The sequence below is a fragment of the Lissotriton vulgaris genome, chromosome 1_1 (assembly GCF_964263255.1).
Source record: "Lissotriton vulgaris chromosome 1_1, aLisVul1.2, whole genome shotgun sequence".
Taxonomy (NCBI): domain Eukaryota; kingdom Metazoa; phylum Chordata; class Amphibia; order Caudata; family Salamandridae; genus Lissotriton; species Lissotriton vulgaris.
In genome coordinates, this window is record NC_141685.1 from 767,964,970 (window position 1) to 767,991,420 (window position 26,451).

Sequence of the window (26,451 nt, forward strand, 5' to 3'; positions counted from 1 at the left end):
GGTGGAAACAGCTAGAATACCACAGAAATCGGCTCAAGCAGCAGAGCTGATAGCTTTGACAAGAGCCTGCGAACTGAGTGCTGGCCTATGTGTGGACATATACACAGACAGCCGGTACGCCTTCGGAGTAGCACATGACTTCGGCCTACTCTGGAGAGAGCGTGGGTTTTTGACTTCTCATGGAGTACACATTATGCACGGAGAATTGGTGCGTGATCTCCTAAATGCTTTGCTTTGTCCAAAGAAAGTAGCGATAATAAAATGTAGCGCCCATAAAAAGATCACCGATGAAGTGGGTCAGGGAAATGCCTTTGCGGGCAGTATAGCGAGACAAACGGCTATGTCCCGAACTGACTCCCCCATGTACGTGACAAAATCCCAAGCTGAGCGATGGAATGATGCTAGAGCGGAGATATTGGATATTCAGAAATCAGCTACTGAATCAGAACTTGCGGCATGGGCAGCAGATGGGGTGCTAGATGATGAAGGGTGTTGGAGAAGCAAGGACATGGAGAAATGGAAATTGCCTGCAGCTTACTTGCAAGCGATGGTCCAGATGACACATGGGTTGGCGCATGTGGGGGCTCTTGCAATTACTCGACTGTTAACACGAGTTTGGGAGCATCCCGAGATTGCTAATACTGCCAAGAGAGTAGTGCAGACCTGCCTGATATGTTTGCAGCACAATCCTGCAAAGGGGACCCATACTCCGAAAGGAGGGTTTGTTCCACCTTCTGCACCATTCGAGGTACTTCAAATGGATTACATCCAGCTTGAGCGCTGCAATAACCTTAAGTATGTCTTAGTGGTGGTGTGTGCTTTTAGCAAATGGGTTGAGGCCTTCCCCACGAAAGATAATACAGCTTTGACAACAGCTAAGGTTTTGCTCAAGGAGTATTTCCCTCGATTTGGAGTTTGCAAATTTTTGTGGAGCGATAATGGGCCTCATTTTGTCGGGAAAATTGTGGAGTATGTGTTGAAAGGCTTGGGGATTCAGCAGAAGTTTCATGCTGTGTTCCAGCCTCAGTCAGCAGGTCTTGTCGAGCGGTATAATGCCACGTTGAAACTAAAACTGGCTAAGTTTGTGGCGTCCACGTCATTGAAATGGCCGGATGCCTTACCGCTAGCATTGCTTTCTCTCAGATCGGTCCCCCACTCTCGAACAGGCCTCACACCATATGAAGTGGTGTTTGGAAGGCCTATGAATATTTGGGGGGTGCCTAAGCCGCGATTGATACATGATGTGCCTTGTATAATGATGAACGATTATTTGGCACGATTAACAAATGATTTACTTTCTATTCACCAACAGGTTCGAGAAGCGCTCCCTGACAACTCTACTGGAGAAGGCCATGATCTTCGCCCTGGTGATCACGTCATGATTAAATCGTTTGAGAGGGTGAACAGCTTGGAACCGAGGTGGAAAGGCCCCGAGCAGGTCCTCCTGGCGACTCGAACAGCTGTACGAGTGACCAATAGGAAGCGGTGGATACATTCAACACACTGCCGTCGTGTCTCTCCTGATATGGTGAATCCTGCTGTGTTGACCGACTTCCAAGAGATTTTGGAGAAAGAAAAGAGCCCAGCTGTGACATCGGCCGAGGTTGAGGGAGCCTTCCCAGACCACACTGCTTCTGGACGAGAGCGCTATAATCTGCGGCCACGATAAGAAGATTTTTTGGGTTTTAGAGACTGGTTGGTTACCGCTCTGGGGTTTGTGAAACGGAAGCCGGGAATCTCAAGGGGGGGGGATCAGTTCTGCCAAGAGTAGCGACACCCGTCTTGACCCCGGAGAAGAAAACAACAGCTACCTCGGAGCTCAGCACCGTATTTTTCTTTTTTAGGTGTAATACACACATATGTACATTTGAGAATTTGTGAACTCTCTGAACTATTTAAGACTTTGGAAAATAATTGAACTATGGCATCTTCTGCATCACAGGACAAAAGAATACTTGGTGCCATCCTCTTTGTCTTAACGATTGTGGTAATAGCAGTGATAGCTTGGGTAGTTGAACTTGTGGTGCCTGCACGTGAACATTTGCTGCCGACTACCCCGGCTCCATCTGAACATTTTCATTTCACTTTGCCTTACCATGAAGAACGGCACCGACAGACTTATTTGAACAATAGTTTTATTCAAATCCTGCATCATACGCATAACATGACAAACACGTCTAATTGCTGGGTGTGTGGGATGTTGCCCGGGCACCAGAAGAAAGGGGGCACTCCACTCATTCAACTCCCGTTCTCACATAATGGATCCTGTAATGCCTGGTATACTCTCCTCTTCACTTTGAGATGGCCAACAAAAGGGGGGGTGCTTTTCCGTTTGAATAAAGTATGTTACCATGACCGGGATGGGTATCCACGAGCTGAGGGTACTCGATTTGAATGGGAGCAGTACCGCCCCGATAATGTGTCTGCCCCACGTGTTTACAGCAATCAACGTAACATTAATGTCTCTAGCTCACATGTTATTAATGTTATTGCCACTAAAGCTGATTTGTGTATACGCAATAAAGGTACAATATCGGTTGGGAAAAGCGAGTGCAATACTACACTCACGTTTGACAGCCCGAATGGCATATCGTTTGTAGCATCTCGAAATACGTATTTTATTTGTGGAACGAAGGGTTATCATCAGCTCCCGTTGGGATGGTTAGGCACTTGCTATGTATCTTTTGTACTACCCCCTGTATTTATTGCCCCACCAATGTATCATAATGACTATATTCTGTATCATGATTTCGTGCTGAATCGTGCTAAACGTGCTGTTGTTCTGGACGACATCGACCAGACGGACACTGCTTTGCAACAGTATGTGGACTTCAATTTGGGACTGTTTTCCTTTGTTGGGGCTGCTTTAAATAGTCAAAAGATACGACGACTGACACGTGTAGTTGAGGCTGTAGCAAATGATACTGCCATCGCATTAGGGAATATTACTGAAGAACTTCAGATTTCTAGGATTGTTACGCTCCAGAACCGAATGGGTCTAGATGTAGTTCTAGCTGACCGTGGGGGGGCATGTAGAATAATCGGAAGCAGCTGTTGTGTATATGTACCTGACAATTCACCATCTGTTTATGATGCCATTTCGAAATTGCATAAGATAGCTGCTGAAATACACCCGGATAATGGAACTTGGACTCTTTCAGGGTGGTTCTGGTCAATGCTTACCACTTGGGGTTGGAAATTGCTAACGATTTTATACATCATTGTGGGGATACTGTTTGGTGTATGCTTATGTATTCAATGTGGCCCTGCTTTATGTTCTATGTGCTTATCGGCTTGCATACCATCAAGACGAGCTCTTGCCCATGATAAAATGATGCTTCATAAAGAAGTAACCCAAATAATGCTAATCGATATTGAAGATGAACACCCTGATTATGTTCACTATGAGGTAGCTTCAGCTAAACGCTAAAAGGGTCGTCTGTCGTAATTTGGCGATGGCCGAGTTAGCGCTTAGCTGTGCTACACGTTTTCCCACTTAACTTGACTATACTCGGAAACGCCATTTTGTGTGTTACGGCGGCCATCTTAGATCATAAGCGGCCTCGTGGCCAGAATGGCCTTTAGTCCGTTGTCCGTGCCATTGACCACTCGAGTTTGCCCAGCAACAGGCTATTTTTAGTACTGGTCAAGCCCGTACATGCGCAGTCCCCACTGACCAGTCACCCCTCAGGAATGTGCCGCCAAACTGACCAGCGGGGTTGTAACCCCTCCAATGAGCTGGCTGTGTTCCAAAAGATGACCATATATGTACATAACGCTTTGTAACTTTGTACCGCCTATTGTTTTATTACCTGCAAATTGTATAAAAGAGCGAGTCACACCGATGTTCGGTGTGATACTTCTTGCATTACCGAAGGGTGCTGTAGGAATGTACCACCACCCCATGGGGTCTTAATAAACTTGTTCTTTGAATTTTTCAGTTTCCGTGCCAACAGTTCTTTCGATGTAAGTGGGTTATCTTCGGAGCATGTAGGCCTTGGGAACCCGATACTACAAATACAACGCTGGCAAGATAGATAGAAATAGAAGATTAGAAAGAGGCTGGGAGAGAGAAAATATTAGAACGAAAGCAAGCAAGAGAGGAAGTAGAGAGGTAAATATATAAAGAGAAGAAAGAAAGAGTGAGAGAAAGACAAAGTATGGGAGGAGGAAGAAAGAAAAAGAGATAGAAAAGGGAAAGACTGTGAGATGGGGAGAAAGTACAAGAAATAGAAAATTGATTTGGGAATTGCAAGGACAGATAGGGGAAGGGAGATGTGGAAGAAAGTGAAATGGACAGAGATAAGGACAGGGAGAGACAGTTAGAAAGGGAAAGAGGAAGCAGGTGGAACACCAGTCCATGGGAGGACATGTTCTCTCTGACTCAGTTGCTGACTTTAGAACCCAGATTGAAACCAGGATACCTGGGTTCTGTAAAGTTGTGGGCTCTAGGCCCACATTCTATATAAATAATGGACACAGACACAGTGGGTATGGTTACTGTAAGCTCGAGCGCCCTGGCCCTTTTATTAACAGGCACACGTCACTTGGGAAGCCTGTGTTGAATGGGTGTGGGGTGGGAGTAAAAGCTAGCCTTCTAAGAGTGGCAGGTAAAAACACTAGAATGTTTCCAGCAGGACAATACATTCCTCCCAAACTTTATTGAAACAAAAACGAGTCCAATCTGAGGGGAATAAAACAAAACACAAGACACCACTTAGTCTCTCGGCCTTGAGAGGCAGTCTTCAGGACAGCAGTGGGCAGGTGCAGCTGGGAGCACCCTGGCATCTCTGCACGCTTCCAAGCTTTAGTCAGCTGACACTCGGCACGAACACTGTGTAGATGAGTCCAGATTCTTTGACAGCATATCAGTTGGGTCAATGTCCACTCACACACTTTTGAATGTTCCTGCGTGCTCTTGTGGTGATGTGAGTGTCAACACTTCAAACTAGGTGCATCAGGAGCGCTGGTGGAGTCCACTGTAGAGCTTACTCTTGGGGCATCCTGACTCTTTGAAGGACACATCTTGTCAAGACTGTGACGGCGACCGCAGATGTTTGGGACTTCTTCCTTTGATGTCCCACTGCCACCCAGTACCCGTCAATGGAGCATGATCCAGAGCATTCCTCGTGCACAGATTCCCTAGAGTCCCAAGGCAGATGGCATCATGGTCAGTCTGCTTACCAAAAAAACCTGGGTGCGGGTGGGCTTTCAGATAGTCTTTGGACAATTAGTCTCCCACATTGCCAGGAGAGCCTCGTTGGTCTCTTGATGCTTCTGTGGTGTAAGGCTCCACCCTGGTGATGAGATGTTCCTTTGTTGGTTCAGGTGATTCACATGGCAAGATGGTGTGGTTGCCATTAGACAACCTGGACAACAGGTGGTATGGACTTGCAGAAGAGCGGATTACTGGAAAGACTTGTTACATTGTTGTTGCAGTTCTTCTTCTTTGGCATATGTCGTTACTAGCAGGGGTGCCATTTGCGTCAAGCAGCCGGTAACAGGTGGCTGGACGGTTGCACTGTAAAGTGTGGGGCAGATACGTGGTTTGTGCATTCAGGCAGCTTGCGTTCGGTACTCCCGCTGGGCTATCTCCAATGACGTCATTGCACCCCAGGAACTGGCATGTGTCTTTAGGGCCACTCTTGGATAGTGCCACGAGTTCTCTGTCTCTTCACCCTGTGATCTTGTGCTCATGCTCATCTGTAGTCATCCTGTTCTTCACTCTGACAGGATTAGTCACACTCTCTTCTTTCTTCTATAACTCCTGTTTGCAGTGTGACATCCTGCCATGCATTGCACTTGTTCTGAACTTCAGTTTGTGCGAGGTGGCATCAGGCCACATGTCTCGGTTCTCCTTACAGGGACCTCCTGCCAGCTCTGTCTTGTCTGTAGGACTGTGCATCTTCTCCCATATTTCACCACTTGCAGGTCTGGTCATGTCTGTAGGACTGGGCATCTTCTCGCATGTGTGACAGCCATTCAGTGGATGGCAGTGGAGGTTGGTTCACTTTGATGGATCCCGTTTGGAGCCTCTTTCATACCTTTCTTCTGGATAAGGCATTTTGGATGTACATCAGAATCGCTGTGGGAGGCGAGAGTCTCCTTCAATTTGCAGTTGTGGCAGCTTGCCACTTGGGGATATGTAACCCTCCTCATGCCTGTAATGGTCCGATGTGCGATACAGTCTTGAGGCAGTGTTGGCGAGGACTCTCCTTGTTTATTCCCAGGCCCGCTGAGGGTCGGCACAACTGTAAATGAGGTGTGTAGATGCTCTCTTCTTGCATTTGGGCCACACTGGGCCTTTTGTCCCTGGGGAGATCTGGTGGTGCTGTACAGTTGTGAGGTAGATGGCAGACAGCCTTACTTTACTTTCATGTGCACCTGGCAGGTAAACAGGATCTCTCTGTAACTGCCATTGTCTTTGTGAGGGTCCTCTCGGCTGGCTCCCTGTATGCCTGCTACTCTCATGTACGGTGGTGGCCCCTTGCCACCAGGGGGCTTGCAATGCTCTCCTCCCCATCCGAGAGAAAACCAGTCAGTTTACTATCGATTGTTGCACTGATATGTGGCTTTCCTTATCAGCATGCGATGGAAGCAGTTGATCACCAGGGGGCGTGCAGCGCCCTCTCTGGAAGTCTCATGTATATCTGTCAGCTACGGTCTTGCTACAGCATGGGAGACGAAGAGTAGTTCAGTGGCACTATCTGCAACTGGCTAGTTTGTGCTGAGGGCAATGTGGCTACTGTTTGAGGGCATGTTTGAGCATTGCACTATTTTCAGTTCCAGTTCGTGTTGGGCAGAGGTGTGAACATAGAGCCTCCCACCCAGACCACTTGTCCTTGCTGATTTTGCCACTGCGGGCCATGGGTGATAGCGCAGCAGGGCCTCACTTCATTTCTGTGTATTTTACTACTTAATGCAAGGCCACATGGGCATTGCAGGCTCCTAGGCAAGCTGGGCGTCTTGCATCTCCAACATTGATTAACTTCATTTACATTCACTTCTGTGGTGGTTTAACTTAATTTACATTCACTACTGTGGTGGGAAAGGTGTAGCGAACTACTGCTAGGTAGAGCTTCATTCGAAACATGGGCCGCGACAGCCTAGCTGATCGTGTAGGCTGTATCTCTTTCACTAGCGGGCGAGGGGGCCGTCAAGTAGCCAGTGCAAATGGTGGATGGCACGCCCCTTGCCAGGACATTGGTGATGACAAATGCAGGGGCTATTAGTCTTCCCTTATGTTGCAGGCCCTGTGAGGGCTGGAGATGCAAGTGAAGAGGGGCATGTAAATGCAAGTTCGACTGCGGTCCTGCAATCAACAGCTGGTAGCAGGGTCCTGTGGCGAGATGCCTCCCACTGATCTGCAGCACTTCTTCACATGTACCACACAATGCTCTACAGGTGGGTGAAGGGCAGAGCTGCATTGTGATGCAGGTACAGTCTGAGGCTTTTATTGCAGGAGGTGGTCTTGGGTCGTGTACCCCTCACCTGCGGGCAGGTGCTATATGGCAACCAGTGCACAAGTCAGTGTGTCTCTCCCGGGGGTACTGTTAGCTAAGTGGTTGCGGGCCAATCAGCAGCTCGCCTCACACTTGTGGATAGTTATCCTACCATTTAACTGCAGAGGGCCGCAGGCAGCACTGCGCGGGAGTTTCTACATCCTCGTCACCTTTGTAAAATTCGACGACCCTAAGTCTACATACTATATAAATAATAGACCCAGACACAGTGAGTATGGTTCCTGAACTGGGTACGTGCTGAAGCACCCGGGTGTAATGGTGTCCACATATGGCAGGCACTAGGACAGGCCTGAGCTGGGACGTGGGCGGGCGGAAAGGGAGGAGCTGGGGGCTAGGGACAGCAGTTAGCCGTTAGCCCAGGAGTAGGAAGGACGTGGAATAAAGAAGCTGTGAACCTGCACCCTGTGTCCGTGTGCATTCTTCCCACAGCGGAAACTACATCTGGCGACGAAGGTGGGATATGATGAATTGTTCTAATGATAACTTCTTGGAATATTTCTGCTGCTGAGGACACCCCAAAACGTAGTCTTTTGTATCTGAACAACCCCAGATGCGTCGAAAAAGTCGTGATATATCTTGACCGCTCATGCAGTTCTAGTTGGTGGTATCCTTTGTTGAGGTCTAATTTTGAAAATATTTTTCTCTGTTGAGTGACGTGATCATGTCACTGATGTGTGGACCTGGATGTCTCTCTCTCTCTCTCTATTGCCGTGTTGGGTGCTCTCATGTCCATGCATAGACGGACTCGGCCGGCTTCTCCTTTCTTTTTTGACTACCACAACCGGGGAGACCCATGGTGTTGGTCCATCTGTTCTTTCAATGATGTCCGCCTCTAATAGCTCTTGTAGCTTTTCGACGGCTTCTTGTAGGTGAAACGGGATCTTCCGGTGGTGTTGTGCCACCGATGTGATTTGTTCATTGATATGCAGTCTTACTTGGCAGTTCTTCATTTTTCCAAGGCCTTGGAAGAGCTTTGGGAACTTTTGGATGACGTCTGGTTTGTCATCCACTTTGTACAATAGGTCAATCAGTTTCAGTCGTTCAGCTGTGGCCAAACTTAGAAGGCAGTCTGCCTCAGGCCCCTCAATGACATGTATGTAGGCTTGTATCTTGCGATCTTTGTAAGACAGATTGGTTGCACACTTCCCAAGACACGTTAGTGGTTTCTTTGACATCCACGTATACACTTGTACGTGGGCGTTGACCAGTTTTGGAGGCGGCCTCATTCGTTGATATTACGCTACTGGTAGGTAGTTTAACGATGCCCCACTGTCCAGCACGAACTTGGTAGGATGAGAACCAACTCTGATGTCTAACCGTGGATATTCCTTCAACCGATCAGGGTCAGCTACAAAATAGATATACTCTTTTCGGTCTTGTGAGATGGGTGAGAGGGATCTGGATTCTCTTGATGATGACTGTCGAGATTGATATGTCCGGCAAGAGTGGCAGCTGGATTGTGACGACCCAGTGGACGCTACACCGGGCCCTTTTATTAACAGGCACAGGTCACTCGTGACGGCTGTGTTGGATGGGTGTGGGGTGGGAGTAAAAGCCAGCCCTCTGGGAGTGGCTGGTAAACACCCTAGAATGTGTCCAGCAGGACACTAGAGGTTCCAGTTTGACTGCTGCACCTGACCACATATATTGTGGGATTTTTAGCAAATCACATCCCTGATCTGTGATCAGGGGTGTAACGCAGAGCCCCACTGCCCTGCAGTGTGGGGATCCCAGGGAACCAGGGACTGGAGAGAGCCCCTCAAGCTCCTTTGCAATGCCAATGCAATCTGGCAAAATAAAGAACCGCAGTTCCTCGTGCTCCATGAGATGTGCTTTGCTGTTTGCTGAAAGAAACACAGTTGCAAAATGCATTGATTTATTGTTGCAATGTAGAAAAGTCTAGACAAATATTGCCAATATGACTGTCACTTCACACGTGAGGAAAAATCAGAACAGAGCGAAAGAGGGGAATGAACCACCGGGGAAAGAGAAATGACCAATCGAGAGTAGACTATGAAGAGAGAGCTAGAGAGCAAGGGTGACCTAATCTGTAGAGCTGTAAAAAGCAAAGTGAGCAAGAGCTGACTGGGAGAGAGAGAGAGAGAGAGAGAGAGAGAGAGAGAGAGAGAGAGAGAGAGAGAGAGAGAGAGAGAGAGAGAGAATTAGTGAGAGCAAAGTTATAAAGAGAAAGGTAAGCAAAGTAGCTGAATGTGAGCACAGGAGATAGAATGGAGAGAAAATAGAGAGACACGACACCAGAGAGAAAAGAGAAACATGCAGGATACACAAAGCACAGTTGACTAATAGATACCTAACAGAGACACAGGCAAGAGAAAGCAAGAAAGTGCAAGAGAGAGGTTATAAAGAGAAGGGCGAGAAAAAGTGGGTGGAGAGAGAGATAATGAAAGAGGAGAATATAAAAAAGAAATACAGCACTTGTGCTCTAACGAGGAGTGCCCCAGCACCCGAAAAAGTCCATTACCCCCTTGGTTTGGAATTTATGGAGTGCAATCAATAGCACCTAATAGCACCTATTCAGAGTTTTTCCCAGTGATGGGGAATAAACGTTATGCTATCACATTTCTTGAAAATCGAGAAATGACTGCCCTCAACGGATGAAAGGTTTTATTTATTTTAGTTTATAAGTCGTGTGGAGAAACAACCAACACGTCTCAACCTTGACAGTCTTTCTTACAATTGGGAGCCAGTTTTATTTATTTCTTAGACACATGGAAACTGAAATCCATTTTTTAGGAGTAGTCAATGATAATTTGTGGGTCCTAATGAGAAATGTAACTCCCCACTTATTGGTGTAATGATACCCTGTGAGAGAAAATACATTCTCAGAAAAAGCATAAACATTAAAATACAACAATTACCATTCAACTTATAAACATATCCCTCTCAAAGCTTAAAATAATTACCATGGAGTAAAGAAACAGCAAGATTACTGCATCACAGAATATTAAAAATGTAGGAATAAGTCTGAATATGCAATATAAATTTGGTAGGGCATTGTATTAGGTTGGTTTGCCCTTAAAACTGAAATGGTCCAAGGCAGAGGCTGTGCGCAATAAGCAAACTCAGATCAAATACTTTGAAATGCAATATAAGTATAAATATTTCTGTAATGAGTAAACATGTGTAATGGAAACAGCAACTATTTGGCATGCAGTCTGTTCCTATCCCAGTTATGTGTATCTTCCTCCCTGAAATACTGGAAACTGTAACTGTTCCCTGAGTCTTATCCCACACCTCACTTCCTCGTGTTTGAGATGCACAACCTTCTTTGGTCCAGTCAGGCTGCCAACTCCTCTCTGGACTTACCTGGGAAGGCCGGAATATTCGGATACACGTGATGCCCAGTGCAGACCATGACTGCATCAAAGATGAGAGACTCTTGCTTCCCGTCCTTTTCTGTGACCACCTCCCACTGGCCAGAGATGGAGTAGTCAGGGCGCTTCCTAACACTGACCACCATTGTCTGGAAGACAAACCAAGGACGTGTTCTTTACAGGTAAACATTTCAAGCGTTCTGGTTGACTTACACTCATCATGGGAACACTGTTATATAAAAGCTGTAGGAAGGCTGGAGGCTCTGCTAACTGCGGCTTTTTGATGATCACCAGATGATTAAAGATGCCTGTCCATGGATGATCCATGATGATCGTTCTATGTTTGATAAGGTGTCCATAGAACTCAAGATCCAAGGATCCTGGACAGAGTAAGCTCCTACAACCAATCAACATCTGTCGCCATATAGAGAACATGTGCTGAACAGAGTCTTATAAGCCAAAATTGGTCACTTCTATCCTACATGAGACTACAAGCCTTATTTAGAGTTTTGCGGATGGAATACTACACCACAGCCATATTCCAAAATACATTATTGCACTTGTAATATGGCCGTCAGGATAGCTGTCACATTTGGATGGAAGGAGAAGCCCATCTGCTAAGTGCTAAATTGTGCCCTACGTATGTTGTATATAAACAATTCCACCATACCCATCTATCAAAAGCTCTTTCTTAATCTACATAACTCATGTACATGCAGAAACAACCAAAAACCACATAAGCAGAGGGCTCCCATTTATTTTTGCATATGGCATTCTGCTATGACAGTACTGCTAGGACAAAGGAAAGACATATTTTTATTTTCACTAATCCTGCTATGTCTGATAATAAAATGATAGTTAAAAAAATTCTAGCATTTAAGGGATGTGATAAGTTAAGACCCTATTATAAGTGCTCCATTATTTCCGTGGGAAGATACCAGAGCCCGAATTTATAATACCAGTGAGATAACAGGGATTTAAAGTTGCTTTCTCCTGAATGAGGAATTACAAACGGAATTTGGAATACTGTAATTAGTCACTATAGTCAAGGCGGAAATGTCCAGATGGTATTTATTACCAGATTCTGTCTTGTTGATGAATTATTTAGTAGGTCAGATTGCATTTCACGATGCTATCCCTAAAGAATTGCTTTCTTCCCTCCTTTACCTGAGCATTTGGCACTATATATTTTAGATCCAACCTCTACATAACTCCTTTACTCTCCACATCCACACCATGCAAGAAGTTAAACGTTTATGCAGAAACAAATCCACCCATTTCCCTTTTCAGAGATACCTTGAACTTGATGTGTCTCAGGAGATCAAAGTGCTGTGCGTACAGGTGGAGGTACTTGAGGAAAAGAGAGTTATGCAGATAGTTGGGGTAATCTTCTGGGATGGGGAGATCAGGGTAGCACATCATCTCCCGGCAGGCGTTGGTGAATACATTTTTGTAGATGCTGGCTCTGCCTTCCACAACCTCTTCCTTGGAAAGACACAAAAGAGATGCATAGAATACAGAAAACTAGGGTGGACCTGGGCTATGGAAATTGACACCTTCCCTCCCACAAACCCTTGATTGTTAGTGACAGTGATAAAAATTCACTAATTGTAGCACCTTGCACATGGACAATTTTCTCGTTGCTCACTTCTTACAGTAATATCCCAGTCTGACACCTAAGACCAGAGTTGCCTCCCTCATCCACGCTGGCAGGACTCTCTCTGGCTGTTCATCAGGACCTTGTCATTGTGTAGGGGACATTTTCAACAATGGGAATATTTATATATATAGTGCTGGCTGGACCCTGGGGTATCAGAGGGCTTTACAAACTCAAGAGTAAGGTAATCATCAAAGGTACAAGAATTTCATTAAATATAAAACAATGAAATAATTTTACAGAGGAGCACGCAATAAAGTAGTAATCAAAACAAATGTAAAGTCATTAAGGATGAGAAAAGCTGAAATGTGGTCCCGTAACAAACAAATGGGGGCAAAGGGGGGGGGGGGGACATCATATGCACAAAAGGGTGAACACAGAGAATGAACATATCCAACAAAGCAACAGAGGTATGAATTGAACACTTCAACCTAGTTGAGCCTGATTTATTTTGATTCACGAACTCCAGTATTTGTTGAGGAGATGGTGTTGCAGGTCTTTTCTGAAGCCAGGGAGGAAGGGGTTGCAGCTATGGTCCCTAGGGAGGGAGTTTCGAAATGCTGGGAGCATTACCTGAAAAAGAGCGAGTATGGGTATTTTTCCTTTTTAGTTTTGGTGGCACGAGAAGAAGAGCGGTGGAGCTTCAAAGATCTGCACATTCCAGCTTTAGTAAGTTTATTGCCTAAAAAGTCGGGGGAATGAGAATGAAGTGCTTTGTGGGTGATTCAGGCAGTTTAAGGACATGAGGGCCGGCGTGATGTGGTCATTTATTTATTTATTTATTTTTGGAGTTTTCTATAGCGCTGGCCAGACCCAAGGGTATCGGAGCGCTTCACAATTTGATTGGGAGAAAAGAGTGCGAAATAGTACAGTGAAAAATCGACAGACATCATACAAGTTCAGCAACTTAACCGCCGCCTGAGGGGCGGGATTGAGGTAGTGTTTATGAGGTATTCAACGTTCCTGTCGCGTTGTTGAGGTAGTGTTTATGTGGTAGTTAAGGTTCTCGATTGCGCTATTGAGGTAGAGCTCGGGAATGCACGATTGAGGTAGAGGATTTTTAGGCGGTTCTTGAATTCAGTAAAGGACGGGGTAGTTCTGATGTCCACTGGGATGCAGTTCCAAATTTTCGGGGCGTTGCCAGCAAAAGAGCGACTGGCGGTTCTTTGTTTCCGGGTTTTCAAGGGGATGAGTAGTAGGGAGTTAGAACTGCTGAGATTTCTGGATTGACCAGCTTTCTTGAGTTTGGAGGCTAGATATTCCGGTTTCCCTGTGTGTAGGGCTTTGTGTGTGAGACAGGCTGTTCTGAAGTTTGCGCGCATTTCCACTGGGAGCCATTTCAGGTCGTTGAGTGCGGGGGATATGTGGTCGAATTTCCTTACACCTGAGACCATTCTGGCTGCTGCATTGAGGGTTGTTTTTAGTGGCGCTAGGTGGGATATGGCTGTGCCGGTTAGGGTTGCGATTCCATAGTCCAGTCTGGACAGGACCAAAGCTTGGGTGGCTTGTATGAGGTCTTTTTGTGGGATGTGAGGTTTGATTTTATTGAGGAGCTTCAGGTTGAGGAAGGCGCTTTTCGCGGAGTTCTTGATGTGATTTGACATGGTTAGTTTGTGATCTAGGGTGATTCCCAGGGATTTTACTGAGCTGGTCACGGTGAGATTTCCACTGAGGGCGTCAATGTCTTTCAGTCATTCCATTATTTGTGGGTTGTTGTCTTTGTTAGAGATGAGGAGGATCTCTGTTTTTCCTTGATTGAGTTTGAGGTGATTCATCCCTAGCCAGACTTGGATTTCTTTTAGAGTGTTATTGAGTCTTCGGATGTCATTGTGGTACGTTATTTCTATGTAGATCTGTGTGTCGTCTGCGTAGAGGTGGAAAGGGATGTTGGCTTTCTTCAGTATGGTGGTGAGGGGGACCATGTATATGTTGAAAAGTTGGGGGGAGAGAACGGATCCTTGTGGGACCCCTCTGGACACAGGGAGAGGATCAGATGAGAACGCTTTTATTTTTACTCTTTGGGAGCGGTTCTGGAAGAAGGAGTCAAACCATTTCAGGACCATGTCAGCCGCCCCTACTCGTATCGCATGAGGTCTGTGATAAGCCAAGCTGCCATGTTAAGAATCTGACCTGAGGGGGCAAGGTGAGTTTTCGGGGTCCCAGGGAAGATAGCATTCCCATAATCAAGTTTAGAGATGACTAAAGATTGCACAACCACTTTGAAATTGTTCGATGGAATGAAAGGTTTGATTTTTTTAAGATGTTTAAGTATGAAAAGCGCTCCTGTGGCTGAGTTATTGATATGATCCTTCAGTGACAACTTTTTGTCCAGGGTGAAGCCTAAGGACTTTGCTGAGTTGGATAGAGTAAGGGAACATAACCGGCCACTGGTCCACCCCTGCTAGAGGATTGACTGATGTTCCAGCACTGAGTGCACCTAGCCACTCCCTCTAATACATACTCTTTCAAAGCCTTTGGAGGTACGTAGTAGCGCTTTACAAAACCCCATAATAAAATAAATAGAAATACATATCCAAAACCTGTTCTCCAGACCAAGAGCCTTGTCCTCTGTCCTGAGCAGTCCACTTTTCTACCTCCAAAACTCAGATCTCTTTCCAAAATCCTCCCACTAGAATGCTCCACTGATGAGAGATGAGGTGTACGAAAAGTGTTGAATTCTAGATGATTGCCCTGTACACACAACCCACCCCCAAGAATTGTGCATGGTACATTCTACTCTTGTTTTTACTGCATCTACTCTGTTGAGGGAAGAACAGGCAAAGGCTGTTTTGACAAATCTGAGTAGCCAAAACAATGACCAATCGGATTGGTCAAAAGGAATATACGAATTGTTGCAGGACCATAACATTTCAATTCTTGCCCTTTTCGATTTCCTTGGGCTGGGTGTTCCTCACAGATCATGATATTCTTTTGCATAAGGATGTTCATAAGACTTCACATTCTCTTCTGATCTCTAAAGATCATTTAAAAAAAACACCTTTTCAAACTATGGTACAAGAGTTACAAAAGATTTGTGTCAGGTTTGCATTACTTTTTTAGTGCAAACCTGATGCAAAACATTTGGGGATTTACAAACCAATGCAAATTGGTATTTGCTTTGGTTTGTAAGGAAAGCATGAAGCGCTGCTTTTTGGTACTTAGCGTCGAGGGGGCGTTAATGGGTGGTACATGGCCATTCCCTGCAACCACCCATGCTTTTTGATGCAAAACCCTATCTACTAACATTAGTAGGCAGGGTTTTGCGCCAAAAAATAACGCTGCTGGAAAACAGACTTTAAAAGGAGAACTGTTTTCTTTTCTCCATTCTTTTCCGACTTTGCATTGTACAGCACACATACAAAGTAGTAAAGGTTTTAAAACTTGTCTAGTCATGGTATTGTGCACTGAAAGGATACTCTTCCAGTACAAATCCTATGTTACACTAATGCACCCACCCTTGCACTATGGCGCAAAGGTGTGCGCTTGGTGTTTGGCAGCAAAATTCTACACTGGCGCTATGGAGAGAGGACGAGATAGCCATATTTCTGCAGATATGGCGCTCTCCTGCTCTCTCCCTCTCATGCAACACAGCGCAGTACCTTTCGGTGCTGAGCTGCGTTGTGTGTCACCTTTGTATATCTGGGCTTCTATGTGAAAAAGGATTGCTCTCCCTGCCATTTCTCATTTAACCTGCTTACCCCTGTATCCAAGTTTTGAGGATATACTCTTCAGATCTATTTGTATACAGTAAATCTCTATAAAAGTAATTTTCATAGGCTTGCTTTCTGAAACATCTGGCATTGATTTAGCTTTTTGGACCCGTGGCTTGTTTCGTGTGATACATTATTTGGTGGGGAGTCAGCTCACACAGGTCCTCAAAACTCCTCAAGCCCTCAAGTGTATTGATTGATTTAGCTCTCCCAGACCTATGCTTCAAAGCCCTGATGAAGAAAGATCCTCGATGGAGGCTTGTAGATTCCTTCAGCAGAACCGATGTAGAGGAAACAATATTCCATCTGGTCTCCTCGTTGGCAGCAAAGTGTCATCAGCACAGTCAATGTCTCTCTGGAAAGCGTTCCCGTATTTAAATGGACATTTGCACTCACTGCTGTAACTGAGGCTTTGTTTAATCATCAATATTGCTTCATGGTAATTTTGATATGTGCAGCAATAGATCCTAGATGTGAATGTCCTGATTCTTGGGTAAATCTTTGTTATTGCCTAAGTTCTAGAAGCTGTTGAAGAGGAACTTGTTCAAAGAATAACCTGAAAAAAAGGGCTTTGTTTTTGGAATCAAATTAGCTAGCCAACTTAGAAAATGTATATATAGGCCCTAATGCAATGAAGCTAACATAAAGGGTCAACATGGTTCATTGCTTTTTAAGGCAGAGGCGATCCTCCTGTGCACTCAACTGCTGCCATACAAACAAACTGTTGACTCAAAGCTGATGTCTAATATCACTCAAACGATGGGTGTCTTTCTGTGGTTAGAACATTCAATAGTGTATTCTCCTGTCTCTGTCACAGGCCACTGAATTGTGGGTAAAATTCTATATTTTTTCAAGAAACCATTACAGGCACGGCTGGACTCATGGTATCCAGATCACATTTTACCAATTGACATTCTCTTGCTAAAAGAAAATACGTAGGCAGGTATGCATTTGTGTTTTGGTCCACCAAGCTTGGATAACATAAGGAGTGTTTTCTATAGGAATTTGTCACCTATCATCTGCGCTAAGGTGGAGGAGGGTAACCCCACTGCTCTCAGAGCAAGAAAAATAAAATGATAACGTTGTTGGTATAAAAAAAAAATGTGTAGGTCTGGGACCAGCGGTCAATTAGGATGGCGGACGGACAAAGTCAAAGCACAACATGACAGGCACCGGGCAAGGCCTGCCATGTTGTATTTTGACTGTGGAACTGAGAAGGTTTTGGATCCTACGTCTACCCAGCCCGGATCTCAACAACAGAGTAAACAGAACAAAATGGCTGGATAGGGAAAGTTCGTATCATGAGTAACAGCCACGCAGTCAATATGTACTACGTAACCACAGTCTTATGTACCAAAACAAATTTATTTTATTTTTTATCTGGTTTTTCAAAATTTCAAAAACACATGGGCAAACCAAAGACTGTCACGACAGTGAATTCATGGATACAATATCTACACTTATACACACGTACAAATATACAATATTTACAAAGTGAGTGAAACACAATGAAATAAAGACAAATGAAAATGACACACCAAAAGCAATGACGTAATTCAATATTCAAACATTAATTGCATTTATATACAGTGAAAAAATTCGCACAAAAAGCAAGGGTACAACCAGTCCATGGGGATGTAAAACCAAGGGACAGGCGGGGACAGATGGAGTAGTACGCCTGCCTGCCTGACAAAGCTGTGGTTCAATGTTTACATTGGGTTGCACCACTAGGGTCCCGGATGGTATACAGTTTCTCTTCCTAGGTGCACCCTTTTAAATAACCACAGGATGGGAATGTCGACGCGTTTCGAACCGGATTATTGACGGTTCTCTTCAGGACGGGGACTGGGAACAGTGAGTCTGTAACAATATACAGAATGGGTGTCAGGGTTAAGTACCATAGTATTGTAGCAAAAAACATTAAGCGGTGACTCCACACCATGAGATAGACTTTTACCTGCACGTGGCAAAGAATGTGCCGTGGTGTCGGTAAATCGCAGGAATATGGTTGTTTCTGTAAAAACATACAAAGAGGGAGCTTAGCACTCTGGTCCATAATGGAACTTTGGGGATCTAGGCTAGTACATATCACCTGATGCCGTAAAGGATAAGGGCTCATACCTGTGGTTAGCCGGTTCTGGTTCTTATAGATATGTTGTCCGCCGCGCGGTACAAACTCGAGAGGGAAGCGGCTCACATAATGACTATGTTGTCTTTGGAAAGCTGGAAATGACATATAGAAATGGGTGCGCGAAATTAGCCAACTACTTCTGTGTAAAACCGGTTGTGACAAATACGGGACAAAGTGGCAAATCCTACCTGAATAAGTAGCTTTAACAAAGTGGAGCGTCTGGTACCAGAAACCAATTCAGGGCCGGTGGGTGGTATCTGAGTGAGCCGGGACCTGCATTACAACAAAGCAAGTGTATTTTAAGAAAGCATTCCCGTTAGGCGGGGGCCATGGCGGTGTGGCGCTTAGCGCGGATTGCAGACAGCCTGCAATACACTTACTTCTTAAGGAGGATTCAATCTCTCGATTTCTCTCGGTCAGGAAAACACACAGTCTATCAGTGTGTCACGGCGCTCTACCTGATTATTTGAAAACTCCCGGGCCGGTTGGCTAGTGGGAGTGTCTTGGGGGCGGAGTTAGTGAAGGATCATGGTCCATGTAGTTCGGGCCATGTTTTTACCAATGAAGTATGTCAGGCTTTCAGAGTGATTATCGCGTTGGACTTTAACAGTCGCCAAGTAGCCAATGAAGGCTGCCGGGTGCAACTGACGATCCGCGCTCGGTCCTACCGGGGCATAGGTCTTTGCTTGTAAGGCTGCAGGTACAATCATATTTACAACATATTGGGCACTATATCATCAAGGCATGGTGAATTGGACATACATTAGAACCTTCCAAATGGGGGCAGAGTGCCAAGAAAGGTTAAACAGCAATAGTGGTTTGTTCAGAGTATAGGAAATGGGAGAAACAAAGTTCTAGAGAGCAGCACAGCCGAGCTCAGCCGGGAAATTGGAATATAGTTCATAGACTGGAAATTTCAGACATTTCGTTCAAGCCAGTGTTGAATGTATCAAACTTTAAAATGAGATACGCTTCTTTCTGAGACAAGCGGAGATCAGGGTCTCCACTGCCACCCCTGATGACTGCCAGGACTGTCCATCTGATGTCTTGACTGGAGTGTTTTTTTTGTAAGAAGTGTGAAACAAGTGGGGCTGTCATGATTTTATTGTTGATTCTTGAGCGATGTTGAATGATACGCTGGCGGACCTCCTGCGTGGTTTTGCCGATGTACAGCATGTTGCATGGGCATTGGATGGCATACACGGCGTACTTGGTTTTGCAGTTTGTGTGTTCGTTGTGACGCCAGAACTTCTTCCCATCTGTGAATAGTGACCCCTCCATGGTGAGTTCGCAGACGGAACACGTCCCACACTTGCGGTGCCCCGTGACTGGATTTGCTCCAAAGATGGTATTTTGAAGATCCCTTTTCGGTGGCGGTCTGGTGGATGTTATCATTTGCCCAATGCTCCTGTTCTTTTTCAGAGCAAAAAGGGGGGCGCCTATGTCAGGGAGAATTTCCTTGACCAGGTGCCAACTTTGCCTGATAGTTTTTTGCAGTTGGTTGGTGTGGGGGCCAAAGGTGGAAACACATACCATCCGGTCCGTCGCGGGTTTAGATCTTTTTTCTAGGAGATGTTCCCTGGGTGTCCATCTCGCTCTCTTCATAGAGTGTTTCAAGAGTTTCTGGGGATAACCACGTTCCTGTAACTTGGAAGTCAGGGCTTGACCATGTAGTTCAAATTGCTCGATGGTGGTGCAGTTGCGTCTCACACGGAGGTATTGGCCATAAGGGAGATTATCCCTTAGGCTTCGCGGGTGGTAGCTCTTGTAATGAAGAGCATTGTTCTTGTCCGTCTTTTTCTGGTAAAGAGAGCATGACAACACATTTTCTTTCACTGAGATTTCGACATCCAGAAAAGGGAGAGTTTTCTCATGGTAACTCAAGCTGAATTTAATATCCGGGCTCCTGTTATTCAGCCACACATGAAATTCTTCCAATTGTATAGATGTACCATTCCACACGCACCACACATCATCTATAAATCGGAGCCATTGTCCAATGGAATCTCTGTAAGGGTTGTTATTCAGGACAAATTTTTCTTCAAACTGGCCCATAAACAAAATGGCCATTTCGGGAGCGAATGGGCAGCCCATCGCCGATCCTTTTATTTGTAAGAACATTTCGTCCTCAAAGGTGAAGAAATTTTTCTTGAGGGCCACAGTCGCCAGAGAGATTATGAGTTCTGTAGGCACCCAGTGGGGACGCGGTCAACCCTCCAGGTAGAGTTCCATGACATCCAATCCGTCTTGTTGGGGTATTTGGGTGTATAGCGAAGACACATCCATGGTGGCCAGTAATTGACAGGAAGGATCAAATGATAAGCCCTCGACCTTGTTGATAAAGTCCATGGTATCCCTCAGGTAGGATGGCACTTGTACAACAAGCGGTTTCAGGAATACATCCACGAATTTGGAAATGGGCTCAAGAACGGAGTCGCACCCAGAAACTATTGGGCGCCCCGGTGGTACTTTAGGGTCTTTATGCACCTTGGGTAGGAAGTACAAATGTGGAGTCCGTGGGTGTTGTTTGATAAGATATTGCGATTCCTTGGGTCCCAGAATCCCTGCTTCCTTGGCTGCATTCACAAGTCCTCTTATTTGATCCTGGATTTGGGCAGTTGGGTCATGACTGATCTTGCGGTACCACTCCTGATTATATACGTGATTGCGTCCCTCTGTCCTGTATAGTTCTTTCGACCAAAGGACCACCGCTCCCCCTTTGTCCGCTTGCCTGATAACTGCTTCCTTCTGAGTCTTGAGTTCTTGAATGGCTTCTCTGTGTTTCTTGGTGATGTTTCTTGGAACAAAAGGGCGTTGATTCTCTAATGCGTTGAGTGATGACATGACTGAGCGTTCGGATGCTAAAATGTTTTTGGAAACGTTGTGATTGGGTGGGCAGAAGGAAGATTTGTTCCTCAAGCCTGAGGCTTCCGTGGTGGCTTGTTCATTTGCATCCTTGAAAAACCATCTCAACCGGATCTTCCGAAAAAATTCCATCACTTCCAGTTTTATTTTGGTAAAGTCCATTGCAACCCCAGGAACAAAGGAAAGACCCATTTCTAGGACCTCTTGTTCGGCTTTAGACAAAGTCTTCTCAGAGATGTTTATAATGGCCGATGGTTTTACGAGTTGTAGTGCTTCTTGCGTGTGGTCATTTCCCATTGGGGCTTGAATCTTGTCCTCTTCGGCTGTTGGCCTTGGCCTAAAAAAGGCCTCTTGGGGGTATTCCTGTTCTGCTGATTTCTATTCGATGTGCCCTCTCCTGCATCAGAATCCTCCATCGATTCAGAAGAAGATGTTTCCGAGAAGGTGGTGAATCTTCTCTTGGATCTCCCCTGGTTGGAATTCAAATACCTGATTGAGTCCGATCTGCTATAGAATTCATCTTTTAAGTAGGGATACACATTGTCAATGTTAAAGTTTTTCTGATCTTTTTCAAACTTTGTTGTTTTAAAGTTGATGGTGTTGTCTCGAAACGTGACCAGTTCCTTTTCGATTTTTTCCAGAAGAGCTTTAGCCTCTATTTCCGTATGGTTGTCTCTGATGGCTTTGAGTTGTTCCTCAATTGAGGATTGTCAATGTTAAAGTTTTTCTGATCTTTTTCAAACTTTGTTGTTTTAAAGTTGATGGTGTTGTCTCGAAACGTGACCAGTTCCTTTTCGATTTTTTCCAGAAGAGCTTTAGCCTCTATTTCCGTATGGTTGTCTCTGATGGCTTTGAGTTGTTCCTCAATTGAGGAACAACTCAAAGCCATCAGAGGACCCTGTATGCTTCGCGGACTTGCAGGACAATTGGTGAGACAAAGGTGAAGAGATGTCGGTTGTGAGGAGGTAAGTAGGGTTTTTTGTATTTTGTCCCCTTGTCACACCTCTGTCCCTCCACCCCATTCCCTGCTAGCTGCTACTACTTTCTATGTCTCCCATATTTGTGGTTTTATCAGGATCTTACCTCAAAAGGGGGTTGACAGAGTGGGACTCTGACCCGGACACTTTGCTCTGGTTTTACATACCAACATACCATAATTCTGTGTATGGAATTTGCCATGCTATGAGATAGTACTAGTTGTTAAGGGTTACTATTGGTGGAATAATGGATGTTGTGTCCTATCTGCTTTGCGCTATCAAGATGTAAGTGCGGTCAGTTGTAGCCCTGAGACATGAGAGACAGCCAACAAGACACAAACTAATGAAGATAACTCTTGGGAATATGGAGAAACTGTGAAGTTTGGGGAATCAAAAAAGCTGCAGTGTGTTTGGAAGCAAAAGTGTACAGTAGTTTGGTATAGCTCCAAGACAGCAGGTTCACTATAAAACCAATGTGAAGCTTGATAAGAGCTAAAACACTGATCTTCAAAATAATGTCTTGTGGTCAGGTACCAATAAAGAAAGGTTCAGCCTTATGCAATGACATACAATGTGGCGTTGTGTTACTGTTGAGCTATGCTCTTCACATGAAAGGATAAAAAAAGTGAGGGATGGAATGCATGAATTAATCTCAGCCACTGGTAATTATTTGGGGCTGTATCCCAGTCCATCGTTACTTTGCACACCATGCCACCTCAGTTTAGATAAAACTATTTGCAAATCAGTCTTGACCCTGTTCCAATGGGAAACAGTCTTGCCGAAACTGCCAAGCCAGGTCCTCCCTGAACTGGAACAGAAGCAACCCAGGACCGGTTTCCCCCTAGTTATGAGCTCATCAGCCAGGTATAACTTGGTTCCAGTGGCACAGTGTGCACGGGACCCCCGTCTAGGCATACCTGTCCCACTTCAGATACACACTAAAGTACACAAAATGTGATGGATGGAATGCTTGAATGAATCTCAGCCGCTGGTAATTATCTGATACTGCATCCCGGTCCATCTGTATTTTTCACACCATGGCACCTCAGTTTTGCCCCACCTATACGTAAATCAGTCTTGACCCTGCTCCTTTGGGAACAGTGAAGTTCGAACTGCCAAGCCAGGTCTTCCCTGAACCCGACCACAAGCAACACACGACTAGTTTCATCCTAGGTATGAGCTTTTCAGCCCGAAATAGCTTGGTTCCAGTGATACGGTATGCATAGGACCCACATCTGGACATACCCTTCACACTTAGGGCATTAAAAAACTTATGGTCATATCATCAAGGCCATGCGATAATTATAGCTCAGCACTTTTAGCGCGAGGATAATTATCGCTGGCCAACTCTGAATTTTATCGCGGAGATAGCGTGCTATCAGCAACGCTTATCTCCAAAGCGATATAATTCAGAGCGCAAGCTGCCAATTGTGCGATTATCACTGGAAATACAGCGATAATCCCACAAGGTTTGGCGAAAGCTTGCTGATAGGGCAAGGCATACTTGGCCATAATATCCACCTTACATAGTGTCGCCTACCCCTAAATAACCACAGGAGCCAGGAGTGTATGGAAGGCACGTCTTTATTCTATCAATGCCATCCTCTTACTGGACCTCGTAGTTTTCCTGTTCCGCTTCCGCCCCCGCCCCTTCCTCCTTGCCTGCCCTGTCCCTAGACAGAGGTCAGGCATAACAATACGACACCTCCCCCTTTTGTACAAAGTCTTACTGTCTCTCAGATCTCTTCAATGAGGCGCGTTGGTCGTCTGACCGGCCTTCTGGGGCGACCAAGTTGCTCCGGCGTCCTGGTGCGGAGGTCCATGATGTTGTCAGGTCTCACTGGGCTACAGTGATCTTGGTCGCTGTTTTCACTTTGGCTCATTGAGTCAGTGAAGGCTTCACATGGCTGGGCTTCATCGTGGCTGTTGGAATTGCAATTTTTGAAGTGTGAAATGTTTCTAGTAATCCGTTTGTTGTCAGCTTCGGCTGTGATCATAGTTCCTTTCCGGCTGCTGACTTTGAGGGGATGTGCGAGGTAGCGACTGTCCGCCTTCGTTCTTCGGTCACGCCGGACCATCACCCAGTCTCCTTCTTGGATGTCGGTGTGTTTGGCCCGTCTGCGACGGTCAGCATAAGTCTTCATTTGTAATTTTTTTTCATAGTCTATCTTGACTAGTGTGTCATGATCGATATTTACAGTTTGTGCTTGGAGCGTACTGTCCAGTGTGGGTAGGCGAGTGCGGGGAATTCTTCCTAGCATCAAGGTGGCTGGACATTGATTTGTGGTGTTGTACGGCGTGGTGCGATAAGCCCGCAGTACTTCGTTCAGAACTTGCTGGATGTCTCGATGAGCTAGTTCCGCTTGCTGGACTGCCTCTTTCAGAGTTCCCATAAAGTGCTCCACCATGCCATTGGCTTGAGGCCATAATGGTGTGATCTTCTGGTGTTTGAAATAGAGGTGGTTTGCGAACTCTGCAAATTCATGGCCATTGAACGGCGGCCCATTGTCGGATTTGACTCGCAACGAGATGCCCCATGCTGCAAAGAGCTTGTTGAGAACTGGGATCACTGTGGTCGCTCTGGTAGATGACACTAAGTGTGCGAATGGAAATCGGGAGTACTCGTCCATGACAACGACAATGTACTGGCCTGATTTTAGAGGACCAAAGAAGTCAATTACGACCTGCTGCCATACCCCTTCTGGCAGGAGCGGGTGGTTCTTCACGACTCACTAATTGACACGGGACACAGTCTTTGAGGGTGGTCTCCACCATTTGATCAAGTGTCGGGAACCAGACGCGTTCCCGTAACGCCTTCTTCGTGGCACTTATGCCTCTGTGGCCTTCATGAGCGAGGTTGATCACTCCTTGTCGTAGTCCTTATGGAATTACAACCCTCCCCCCTCTCAGGAGTAGACCGTCTTCACTGATGGACAGCTCTTCCTGGACGTGTTTGAATGCTACCAGGTCACGGACACTCTGACTAGGGTTCTGGGGAGTGTCTCTCACGTGGCGCCAGGAGTTGCTGCGTATGCGATCCATGACATCTTGCAGGACTGGGCCTTGGGCGGATGCTTCCCGGATTGCCTCTAGTGGGACTGTAGGTGGGCAGGCGGTGTCGATGACAAAGTGAATGTATTCTTCTGCCAATGAGTGTTCCACACTCGTAAGTAATTGAGGGTGCCGGGACATATAGTCAGCCGGATTTTCTGCTTTCCCCGGTTTGTGCACGATAGTGTAAATTTAGTCCTGGAGACGCAGTCCCCATCATTCAATGCGCGGAGGCATCTTAGCTTTGGGGTTGCCGAAGATGGTGACAAGGGCTTGGTGGTCTGTGATAATGTGAAGTGTTTCCCGTACACGAAGAGATGGAAATGTTCACATGCCCACACCACCGCCAGGCTCTCTTTCTCTAGTTGGGAGTACACTTTCTCGGTGTAAGTGAGACTGCGGCGGGCGTAGGCAATGATGTGACGTTGGTCTGAGTCCTCCTGATATTGCGCCAGAATAGCACCTAGGCCTACGGGGCTGGCGTCAACAGTAATTTCCGTTCTCTTCCTGGTGTCAAAGTAGGCAAGGTTGATGGCTGAACTGACGGCATGTTTGATTTAGGTGAATGCATGTTCACACGCTGTTGTCCATGTGAATGGCTGACCTTGTCGGGTGAGCTCCCTGAGGGGATGGCTGATGGTAGCATAGTCCCGGATGTATTGTGCGCAGTAACTTGCCATTCCGAGAAATGAGCGGAGGTCACTGACGTCTCGTGGCGTTGGGGTGTCAGCCAAGGCAGACACCTTCTCCGGGTCCGGTTTCATGCCGTCTCTGAGAAAAGATGTAACCGTAGAATTTTAAGGTTGTCCTATGAAATTCGCATTTGTCTGCATTCAGGGTTAGGTTGGCATTCAGCAACGCATGGCATACTCTTTCCAGCGCAGTATCATGCTCAGTTTGATCCTTTCCAAATACTAGTAGGTCGTCGCTATAGTTGAAAGCATTGGGGATCCCTTGGATGACGTGCCGAATGGCCTCTTGGAAGATCTCAGCGGCCGAAGAGATGCCAAAGTTCAATCGCTTATAGCGAAAAAGGCCTTGGTGTGTTGTAAAGGTCGTGATGTACCGCGACTTGTCGTGTATCTCCAGCTGGTGGTAACCTTTGTTAAAATCAAGTTTTGAGAATACTGTGGCTCCATTAAGGCGAGCGATCATATCGCTTATGTGTGGTCCCGGGTGGCGTTCTCGCTCGATGGCTGTGT

General features: G+C 45.8%; 1 protein-coding gene across 3 annotated transcripts in view; it reads right to left on the bottom strand.

Annotated features, from left to right (window-relative positions):
* The window catches only part of LOC147747798 (flavin-containing monooxygenase 3-like), a 312,200-nt gene that overhangs the window by 160,893 nt on the left and 124,856 nt on the right, over window positions 1-26,451 (bottom strand). For all 3 annotated transcript variants that reach the window (XM_086955953.1, XM_086955970.1, XM_086955961.1), the window contains exons 3-4: window positions 12,155-12,343; window positions 10,851-11,007 (exon numbers count right to left, since the gene is read on the bottom strand). In XM_086955953.1, coding sequence (XP_086812079.1) covers window positions 10,851-11,007; window positions 12,155-12,343 — 346 coding nt within the window. The remainder of the gene's footprint in view (window positions 1-10,850; window positions 11,008-12,154; window positions 12,344-26,451) is intronic.